Genomic DNA, 11,552 nt, shown 5'->3' on the forward strand with positions numbered 1-11,552 from the left:
CCCCGCCCCCCCCCCCTCCAGAGAGAGAGAGAGAGACAGAGAGAGAGAGAGAGAGAGAGAGAGAAATGGGGTGAGAAGTTCCGCCTTATGCAACCCAACTTTTTTTTTCTTTTGTTTCACCCATACATGTTTCAGCACTTTTGTGCTATCGTCAGTGGGTTCTATTTTTATTTTTAACCGTAAATTTGTTGTTAACATATTAACATTTGCGTCATTTACAACATTATGTAAAAGTTGCATTTATAACTTAATTGGCGAAAAGTAACATACCTTACATTATGTTATTGTTCTCTTGTTTTGGTAGCTGTTATGCTACACAATATACAACATGTCATCTGCAAACAGCAAAACGTAATTTATTTTCTATGGGTATGGGTGAAACAAAAGAGAGGGAAAAAAAAGGTGTCTTGCATAAGGCGGAACTTCTCATCCCATTTTCTTAGCAAGCCCGGAGACAACAAGAAGAACTGCACCACAAGATGATTAGAGAGAGATTAAATTCTTTGTTGGTTGTAACCCTTATGTTCTGGTATGATATAGAGCTTCTCTAGTGGACAGTTTCTTTGAACTCTACATACTTGTGAGGATGCTGTGTCCACTATGTGCCTCAAACAGCAATGATAGTACTACACAATATCTAAAACTCCACTGAATGGCTTGATAATTATTGCTTTAAGGCAGCAATAATGATAGATTGTTTAGGAGTATAAATAATGGACATTACAGTGTAACTTTTCGCAAGAATTCTGGAGAAGTTACTCATTTCATAATGGATTTCTTCTCAGTTGCTGGAACATCTTCCAAGAAGAAAAACACAATTACCATCCAGAAAAGAAGTAAGTACAAGATTCTACAGCAGAGCCAGATGACAATGCATAAAAACCCAGTACCTCCTCCTTGTTATAGAAAGTAAATGAAGTTCTGCAAAGGAAAGGACCCTGATTTCAAGTAATGGGGCTTATTAAATGATTCTTCAATCCCACAAATTTAATCACAGAATGCTAAACAATTCTACTGACAAGAAAAAAGACAGAAGCTGAAAAGGGGTCACTGCTGTTATGCAGCGAAGAAAGGCAAATGATTCTACTGCAGAATCTATGGAAAAACAAAATTATCTTGTTAAGAAGTCTCATTCTTTAATACCCCAAGTTCAATAAATGGCCACACTTTACAAAGGGCTGGCCACACACTGTACTTGTTCGTGGTATATGGCAGATGCTTGTCGTGCATATCCATGTCCAGTTGGAGGTAGCCAATTAGTGGATAGTATGTGGTAACCAATGAACAGCAAATACATATTCCTGATACTAATGTATGAATTATTCACATTTTGTATCATTTCCTTCACATTCTGAGTTTGCCACAAATTTTACATTTTCATATCTATCTCGTTTGCATCTTCTGCGCTGAAATGATGTTAATGGTTTTAGCTCAAATGTGAACATGCTTGCACTGACAAAATTACACAAATTACTCACATTATGGAGATGTCCCTTCCTTCATTTTCCATTTTTGTCACCTACAGGAGTTTCTTTAACTGAAATATTCTGCACTTTTGCACTGCCTGTGATGAAATATTATTGATTTCATCTCAAAGATGGAATCTATGTTCACTCACTTATCTTTAGCATAGCCTGAAGTCTAAGTTCGGTCTGAAGGTGGTGATCCAGTTGTGGGTTGGCAAAGGCAATGAATTTAATAGTGCATATTGGTTGAAGTGACCGTCTGATCTGTATTGTAGCTGTAGGTCTATGTTACATTGAGTGCTGATATTTTTGTTTTACATTATTTACTGTCTGGTTGCATCCAGAGTGCTGAGAAATGTAACAAAAAATACAATGGTATGGTGAAAGCAAAACTCAGCAGTAAATTATTTATTACATGCTTTTGTGTATTTTCCCCTGCAAATGTTTTCATCACTGAAAATTCAGCTGGACTGCATTCTAGCATCCAGTATGTTAATTTTGTCTTTACATTAAATACTTAATATTTGTGCTGTTGATCAAAATAAAAACATGATTACATCACTGGCTATTCAAATCAGCAAATCCACCAATATAACTCCCCATGACTGCTCATGACAGATGTTACCAATGTACATTTTGGGGTTAGAGTGTGGGACTGCTCTCATAATGTTTTATCCAAGATCTTGGTAAACTTGAGGCTTACATTCAGTATCATTCATTACAGCACAACTGGGAAGGAGAGCTGAAGATGAAAAAACTTAATCCCACTACTCGCTGGCCCATCTCCTGGCTAGGATAATGCATGACAAGCCCACAAAATGCCTGTCATTATGAGTGTTTTGGTGACAAATCACACAAAGCCTGCCCAATCACTTTCCCTCAATGTAAGCTATAGCTGCTTCTCCATGTCACTGCTTTGTCAGATTAATGTCCTTGTGGTGTTTCAGAATAGTATTTACCAATGATATACAAAAATAGCTGTACATCAGAGGATACATATGGCCTCAGGAAACAAAGAAGAAATAAATAGTCTGTGCATTTAACAATGCAGCAGTCATTCCAACAGTGGTCTAGTCTGTCAGGCATTGAAAGTGATACTTATCATTAATGCCACAAAAAGACATGAAAGTTTATCAACTGAACTGTGAATGACATTTAGCTCTTGAAGTGATTTGTGAAACTTTGCCTGGTTTTATGAAGACAATTTTCAAACCCAATGGTCTGCATTAACATGTCTAACAGTTACACTATGAATATAAAGCAATGCAATTATCATATCAAGCACTGATCTCACAGTACTTTACTTAGCGTGGTCCTACTAGAACTGTGAGAGTTGATGCAACAGTTAAGGCATTGTACACACATTAGAGAGCAGAATTCCAAACCCCATTCAGCCATTCAAATTTCAACTTTTCACTGTTTCCCAACTCTATTGGAGCATATGCTGGGATTGACCCTTCAGAAAGGATATGGCCAATTTTCTTCCTATCCTTGTGAAATCCAAGCTTGTGCTCTGCTTCTAATGACTGGATCATTGCTGGGACATCAAGTATTAATCTCCCAGCTTCCTTTGTTACTGGAAATGGTATGCCTTATATTCCTCTAGCTTGAAAAGCAGACCTATATTTCGTTGTAGCCTCTGAACTGTACAAGGGGTACCAAAAAAAAAAAAAAAAAGACTAACACTGCCAAGGGCTGAGCTTGTGTAGTACGCTTTTCTGCTGCTAGACGTATATAGTGCAACTCGTTGCCAGTTCAGTGCCACCCGTGTTGTCTTGTACTGTTCATCTGTAGTGATTGTTTTTGTTAGCGCTGTTTTGTTCTTGTTTCATTTTTTATGCTGACAAGTTTAAGTGAACAATGTGCAGCTGTGAAATTTTGTTTTCTTCTCTGTAAAAATCCTGCTGAAACTGTTTTAACATTGATAACAGTTTACCAATAGGATTCTATGGGAAAAGCTCAAGGGTACGAGTAATTTGCTCAATTTAAAAATTGTGACATGTCAATTGATGACAAAGCTCATCCTGGACGTCCATCAATTGCCTGAATAGACAAAAATATTGAAAAAACCCTAGAGCTTTGATCACAGACCGTCAACAGACAATTGATATCTTTCATAGATTAATGGGTTATCTTGGATGCTGATTTGTGCCAGACAGAAGACTGGTTCTTCCACCACAACAACACACCTGCATGCACAACCACACTCTAAGACAGTGTTTGTCTAAACATGGTATCGTTCTACTGCCTCACGCACTTTACTCGCCTGACCTGGCTCCGTGAGGCTCTTCCTTATTTCCACGCATGAAAAGACTCTGATTTGACAACACTGAAGAAGTCAAGAATGAAAGAGGAACAAGCTGTTAGTCATTTCTAAAGATGACCACAAAAAGATGTTTCACACAACAGAAGCACTGGTGGGACAAAAGTATTAGTTGTAATGGAGAGTATTTTGACAGATGTATGGTGGTTTTGGAAACAATTTGAAAATATATAGCTTTTAAAAAGATAGTTCCAGTTTATTTTTGGGTACCCTGTCGTATGAACCATTGTGCCAACTTGTCACTACCTGTCCCTCCACATACATTGCCACACATAAGATTCAATTTTCAGTACCAAGAGTGCTTTAGAACTGAACAGAGATCAAACTATGATCCTTTCAATGTGCACCTTAATTCTCACAGTAACCAAGCTACACACATGATGAGGATCACGATATAACTCTTCAACCAATATGGTAACATGAGAATACACTTCAGGATAAATGGAAAGTGCTGAATATAAATGTTTTGGAAGCAACAATTATTAAATATTCAGACTCTGAATTCGAGACAATGGGTTTAGATACCAAACAAATCAAATGCAGAAAGGTAATTGTATACATAACAGTCTTGTTTCCCAAAACTCCGATGCAATGAAAGATTTTCAAAACACAATCAAACACAAACAGATTATAATTAAAAAGTCTGTCAAAATTGGAAGGTAGGGTTTTAATGCCTGGGCACTGACAAGATCCTTAGAGGCTATGCACAAGCTCACATTGGAATAGGCGGGGAAGGAAATCAGCTTGTTCATTTCAAAGAAATCATTATAGCCTGTGGAGAAAATCACTACAATAAACTTGAGAGTCCATTGTTTTAATAACTCTGCAAACTTGCTTAGTGCCCACATTAGAGAGAGAGGAGGAGATTAGTGTTTAACGTCCCATCGACAACGAGGTCATTAGAGACAGAGCACAAGCTCGGATTAGGGAAGGATGGGGAAGGAAATCGGCCGTGCCCTTTCGAAGGAACCATCCCGGCATTTGCCTGAAGTGATCTAGGGAAATCACGGAAAACCTAAATCAGGATGGCCGGACGCGGGATTGAACCGTCGTCCTTCCGAATGAGAGTCCAGTGTGCTAACCACTGCGCCACCTCGCTCGGTCCCACATTAGAGGCGGTGCAAGCACTGAGGGGCAAGAACGTGGCAAGAAATAACCCACTGCAATTTTTTGCGTGAGCCATTCCAGCATTCTTCCGAGATGTTTCATTCTGAATGTAAAAAAGGGTCACAGAGCGCATACCACCTAGTCGAAACAGAGATTTTTAGTTTAACAGTAATGAAGTAAACAGCTAAACTATTGTCCATGTAGTTTACATCATAATACCCTTGCAATCACTGACAGAGTTACATTATGGATACATTTCTTTATACTACTGTACAAAATGTGTGTTTGAAAAGCCAGCCCATTGCCATTCAAGTGACACCTTTTATTTGTTGAAGCAGTTTGAGGTGATTCCACTGAAGTAATTTCATCTGATCACAATAACGATAATGTGTTTCACTAGTAATTGTACACAACACCCAAGGTCATTTGAACATGTTATAGATAAATTTCCAGTTCTCAAATGTTTTCTGGGCCCAGTGTCTCTTCAGCTGAAAGGCTTCTGGGTAACTGCCCTTAAATTAGCAAACTTGCAATTTAAGTTCAGCAGAACAGTCAAGTTCTGGCTGACACATATTCCACCTAAAACTGTTTCTGTATTCAATGGTGAGAACAAAAAAAAGTTCAGTGCAAACAGCAAGTGAATACAATAGAACAGATACTGAAGAACAGAAGGTAATGGCGGAGAAGAAACAACTTTAGATGTGTAGGAGTACAGTACGATCTTACTATCAAGTAGTATCTGGAGGAAACACTAAACCTGAAAGTTACATTAAGCGCTCTATGCAACTGAAAGAGGTTTAGCTTCTTCACCACTCAAATAAATTTCTATGCACAAAAGCAAAAACATTTCAGGTTGTTTCCTATCCACACTGAGTAAAATTTACTTTGGTTATACAGAAAAAATATATCATTTACATTGCAGAAGAGACAGTGATACTTATGAACGGAAATACCAGGATAATCCAAACGCCAGTTATAAATATTTAGTGAAGTGCTTTGCAATCTGTCACACACCAAACCTCACCATTCAGAATGTTTGACTATTACAACACTTTGGCCACACATTTACAAGTTAAGGAAAACAACATACTAAGAATGTGGAAAATGGAATCTGAAGTAATGCTTATTATTTTCAGCTGTGTGTTTTGTGAAGTTAAGTGCACCTATCACTTTTGCACAGAAGATGAGATACTTTACTAATGCTTACATACATTGACTCCAGGCACAGATGTCTAAAAAAGTAAAACTGTTACAAACTGAGTATTAATTGTCAGTTAAACATCTCCACAGTGTGACATTTGTCTGGAACTGTGTGTCTAAAAGTTTTGAGGTAATAAGCAAATAATTAAGGTAGTAGGTTCCATCGATGTTTCTTGTTGTTTTCTTGAGATGTCGCCACTCCAAGACCACAAAAGTTTCAGCTTAAAAATCTAATCCTTAGCTCAAAAGTAATACACACTTGTCCAAATTCCACAATAAAAATCACAGTGCTGTGCTGGGAAAGAGGAGTGGAGATAACTCATTATAGAGTGCAACCTAGTGTTATGTGAAAGTGTTGAGATTAATATAAATTACAATAAAAAATTTTCAGTCTGTAGACAATTATCATATAAAGCAGTTACAGGTACATAAGATAATGTGAATGAAAACGTAATATTTTGGAATCACGGGTAACAAACTTCTCAACTGTATAACAAGATATTATGAAAATACTGAAAAGTTGTGTATTTGTTTTGGGTTATTTACTACAACTGTATATTTGTGCACCAATTATGATTATGCTTGAATATTACTCTTAACAAATATTCAGGAGCAACTGTTTGTGGCAACAGCCATTTCCAGAAATTAAATAAACTAAAAATGCCCTAGACCTTACAGTTGTTTTGAACTCAGCACTGTCTTACCAGTTATAGTCCTATTGAAGACAGTATGCCCTTACTCTGAAACTATAAGGTACACTACACTCCCTTCTTGTATGTGTGTAGCAGGAAGTAGCAGTGATGATGATGTGGTGTGTCATTGTTCTGTACCTATAACTGAATTTCACATACCAATGTTTGGTTTGTAATGAAAATGGGAAAGGCATACTGTAATACAACAAATTCATAACTCCTTTGTCTGTGTAAGATTACACATCTACAGAAATATGCTTGATAGCACCAAGATTTCTAGTTTACTTTCAATCACTTGTTTCAATGATTGCAATTTCTATAAACGTGTGGGGAATATACAGGGCTAAGAAAAGGACGAGACAAGAAACAATTCAAAACATGACCATAGTTTATGTAACAAAAAGTCACTGTATCTTATGAGAGATTTAGTAAGTTACAAATTCCTAGACATCAACTTCTCTATGACAAATATTATTCACTGCAATTTGTAAGTATACTTATAACTAAATATTAACTGAAAATTGCACTAATCACATATTATTCTGACTAACAGATCACAAACAAGACATGAGGAACTGGGATGTCATGTCATAATACCATTGGCACTATCTCTTTAATAAAAAAATCATTAAAAAAGTTGATGTTACTCAGCAATTTGTGTCTGCAGAATCCAAGTTCATGCATATCGTTCACCGGTTTCAGCCTTCGCTTAGCAAGTAATCGTATTTGTACTGGTCATAGTAAATGAATTACTACAGTTCACAATATTTTGTAATGTCCTACATATCTGAAACTTCAGTACTGACATTTGCTACCAGTAATCAGTTAAACATCATAAAAAAACTATCATACTGCTGGCCTAGGTAGCAAAAACAGTACCACTATAATATAAAACATGTTGTGGCAACAGTAGGAAAGGTGCCAAAAGTCTGACACTGTTTCCAGAGGTAAGTCAGGACAGAACATACAGCAATCACACCATGAATAGAGACAAAAATTAAGTCCATGACCACAAAGCCACTCATTTCAAAACTCAAACTGATGCTAAGTAACTATGAAAGAGAAACAACAAACAGTTTATAATGTCTCAATATTTTAAAAAATGTAATACTGACTCATTAAATGAACTGCAAATCTGAATGCACAACAGGTATTGTTATTTAAGAACAATTTTATGACTTATGACTCTGTATAAAATGGAAACCATGCAAAGCAAATGCCTCATGTAATGAACTATTGTTTTAAAAAAAAGTAAATAAAAAAATCTCAAGTATTGTGGAAACTGAATACCACAATTTTTTTTGGCAGTTTATGATACTGTGCCAAAACAACACACAGTAATACAGTACCACAAAACAGTAACAGACTGACAGTGTTCTACATTTCGCAATAACAATACATAAAAGAAAGAGATAGATAGAAAATATGCAAAAAGAAGAAGTATGAACACTGTGCAATTTCTATTACTTCCCACCCCTCAGCATCTTGACTGAAAATATCTGATGTTAATGGAGCCAAGAATGTTCCGTTTTCTATATCCCACTCTACTAACTACAGCAAAAACAATACTTGCCAGTTTTATACTAGCTAAAAAGCCATGACATGGTCATATAATAAAACATTTTGGTGAAAATTTAATTCACCAAAAACAAATCAAAATTTGTTTAAAAAAATTCCATGCTCATTTCAGCACTGCAATATCATTTACTTTCTACATGTGCACAGGCAACTTTCATGCTGCAACAACACCATAACAAAACAAAACACTTGCTGTACAACCATCAATGCAGTAAAGCCACAAAAATCATGCATAGAATATACAAAATGCCTCTGAAGGCAACTGCTGCTCAATGGCACAATCTGATACCCTTACAGTAATGGCACTTGAGGTCACTGACTGTGCAGTATGTCAGTTTATTTTAACACTCCTGTAATGTAAACAGAATAAGCATTTTTAATGCACCATGACATGAAAATTCTCTAATGATAAAAAATGGCGTAGAATATCAACCTCAACTGTCTTAATTCTCAGCCACAAAAATCAAGAAACTGCCTTATTTCTGGGAAACTTTTTAAAATTATTCTCTTGGAATAATTTAATTGTTGTTAGTCATTTAAGACGCTTCTTAATAAAAGCCTGTGCTCTGCAAGAATATGGATTTTCTTGCACAATTTTGAATCCAAAATGCATTGTATCAGAACCTTGCAAAGCAAAGCCTTCAAGCAAAGGTAAATAATATTTTACATGTCACTTTTAGCTTTACGATAACCTGTGATAACTTTCTGATATATCCACAGGGGAAATGTGTGATAGAGCTTTTCTCTGTTTCAATCACCGCACTGATGTTACAGCAAGTGCCACTACCGTTGAGGGTGTGAATGTGACATATGGGGGTGTGGAGGTGGGTAAGCAGCATGAGGTGGTGGTAGAGGTGATTGGCATGGCTGCTGATAGCCACCTGCTAGCAGCGGCCCTGGACTGGAACATGGGATGAGATGTGATGGAGGTGACTGGGTGTGAGAATGCGGTGGTGGAGCCATCATATGATGGTGTTGATGGGGAGATGGTGACCCTGGGTGCTGCTGGAAATGCTGTGCATGAGGATGTGGATGTTGCTGAGCCCCACCTCCACCTACATGTTGTGAACTACCATACACCAGCTGTCTTACTTTCTGCTCCTCATCACCAATGTTGTACGTCAGCTCCGTCTCCTCAAACCCAGTAGCAGACATCCTCTGGTCGCCCCCAACACCTGAAGGTGGTGGATCAGGGGAATTCAAGCATGTCTGAATTAGAGCTTTCCCTGCTTCCGATGTTATCATCGGTTGCAGTTTTCTGGTAGCAAAAGTGTAGACATGGCCTGTCTCAGAGGCCACTAAAAGCATCACTTGGGTCCCTGTCAGTGTTGAAAGCTCATAAGCCTGTCAACAGGAGAGTGGAATCATAAGTTTCCTAAACAGCAGCAATATACTCATTAAGAGATTATCATTTACAAACTCTGTTAGAATACAAGAAACTAAATAATTCTTAGACGGAATTAAAAAATAACTCTGTATATATTCAACCTATGTAGCGCACCGTGCGCTATGTCTGAGACTAGGAATTTAAGCAAAATAAAAAAAAACGTGAATAAAGAACTGGTGTTCAGAACTAACAAATTAAAGTGTTTTATGCACAACGAAAACAAATATTCAAATAAAAATAATGTACATAACTTCGAACTCTTCAATTACTCTTTAAATACCTTCAAAGTATTGTTCACAGATTACATGATATACATTCTAAAATGGTTGACGCATGCCAGAGAGGTTATGTTTACCCACTGTATTTATATAAACATAACCAATTTGCACTGAAACAACACCGACAGAACTAATATTGTTTCAGCATGCATTTATTATATTTTGTCCTTGTTATTATGAGAAGCATTTTAGTTGTCATCAAACTTGTAATTTCACTGCCACTGCTGGTGCAAGAGCCAAGCTAGCACGATAATCTCAATTGCACGAAAGGCACAGTGTTCCTTAAAAATGACTTACGGTCCCACAATGTAAAATACATACAAATTTACGATACAATAAAAATAACTACTAAAAGAAAAAGCTCATACCTTCTTCATTATACCAGTCTTCCTCTTCGAAAAAGTTGTATATCGTCGAAGTTTGTTGTCAATATATTCCATCTTTATTTTAACGCGTCCCTTCGTCTTTTTACCATTCGGTGGCGGCGTCTTTTTCTGGGCCTGTGAGTAGCCCTCGTCCCCAATGTCAGTGCCACAGTCCGTTGATAAGCCCATCCCACTTTGAGATGACATGCTAGGCCTACCTGACACTTCTTGTTCAAAACACACATCTGAAGACGTTCGCTTCAGTCCACGAGTCATACCCGCACTGCAAGTACTTGGTAACGAAACTGAAGACCTTGACACTCCAGAAGTTAGAGAGGTTGTAGGTCTCGCATGGCTTGTACTTCCGTATATTTCAGGCGGCGTTTCACCACTTAAAAGAGACATATTGTATCCCATATTAAAACGGGAATCTCTTCCCCCTCCTGTTGGTGTATCCATCACTGCACTGTCACTATTTACTTAACGTCATAATAAAAATCTGATTACTTCTCTCACTACCTTAACCTCTAAGCGTTCCGACACCATACGCACGTCACCAACACCACACGGCAACTGTTCGTAATTTGACCTAAGTTCTCGACTAGCGCGCGGCTCGTGCGGCGAGTTGCTGAAGAAAGTAGTCCCAACTCTTAAAAGCAGTATCTACGTCACACTAAAACAAAATAATGTTTTAAATCTGTTTTGTAAAGGGTAATCTATTATTTGTTAGTACTTTCACAGTGTAACAAGGTGTAAAGCGTACAATATATTCGTTACTTTATGGTGGCGTATGAATACCTCGGCGCACAGACAGCCGGTCCCACTCCCATATTTAGAAGTCGCTGTTGCCAAATTAGGTAAACTTCTCCTAACATGGTAAACAAAGATCCACCCTTTCAGTCGAAAAATAAAGTTTGATACAAGTTATGTTCAGTTCCTACCACATATTGTTTGCATCACGAGTTATGTTGCTCCTTTTACAGTTAAAGTCACGACGCTGCCAAAAATAGCGAATACTAGTCATTCTAATTTTTAACCTTGTGTATCTGGTTTCTGAAATAGAACCCAAATCCGTTTCAGCCGGTTTCTGAAGATTTGACCGTATCGTCATGCCGGCCAGGAAATTAGTGACAATGTAAAAAAAAAAGGTAACACA

General features: G+C 37.5%; 1 protein-coding gene across 4 annotated transcripts in view; it reads right to left on the reverse strand.

Annotated features, from left to right (window-relative positions):
* LOC126471433 (serum response factor homolog) overlaps positions 1 to 10,958 on the reverse strand; it is a 246,263-nt gene extending 235,305 nt beyond the window's left edge. For all 4 annotated transcript variants that reach the window (XM_050099593.1, XM_050099595.1, XM_050099594.1 and 1 more), the window contains exons 1-2: positions 10,400 to 10,958; positions 9,459 to 9,710 (exon numbers count right to left, since the gene is read on the reverse strand). In XM_050099593.1, the coding sequence (XP_049955550.1) occupies positions 9,459 to 9,710; positions 10,400 to 10,855 (708 nt within the window). In that variant the 5' untranslated portion in view covers positions 10,856 to 10,958. The remainder of the gene's footprint in view (positions 1 to 9,458; positions 9,711 to 10,399) is intronic.
* Positions 10,959 to 11,552: the final 594 nt, after the last annotated feature.

Source organism: Schistocerca serialis, chromosome 3 (genome assembly GCF_023864345.2).
Source record: "Schistocerca serialis cubense isolate TAMUIC-IGC-003099 chromosome 3, iqSchSeri2.2, whole genome shotgun sequence".
NCBI lineage: Eukaryota > Metazoa > Arthropoda > Insecta > Orthoptera > Acrididae > Schistocerca > Schistocerca serialis.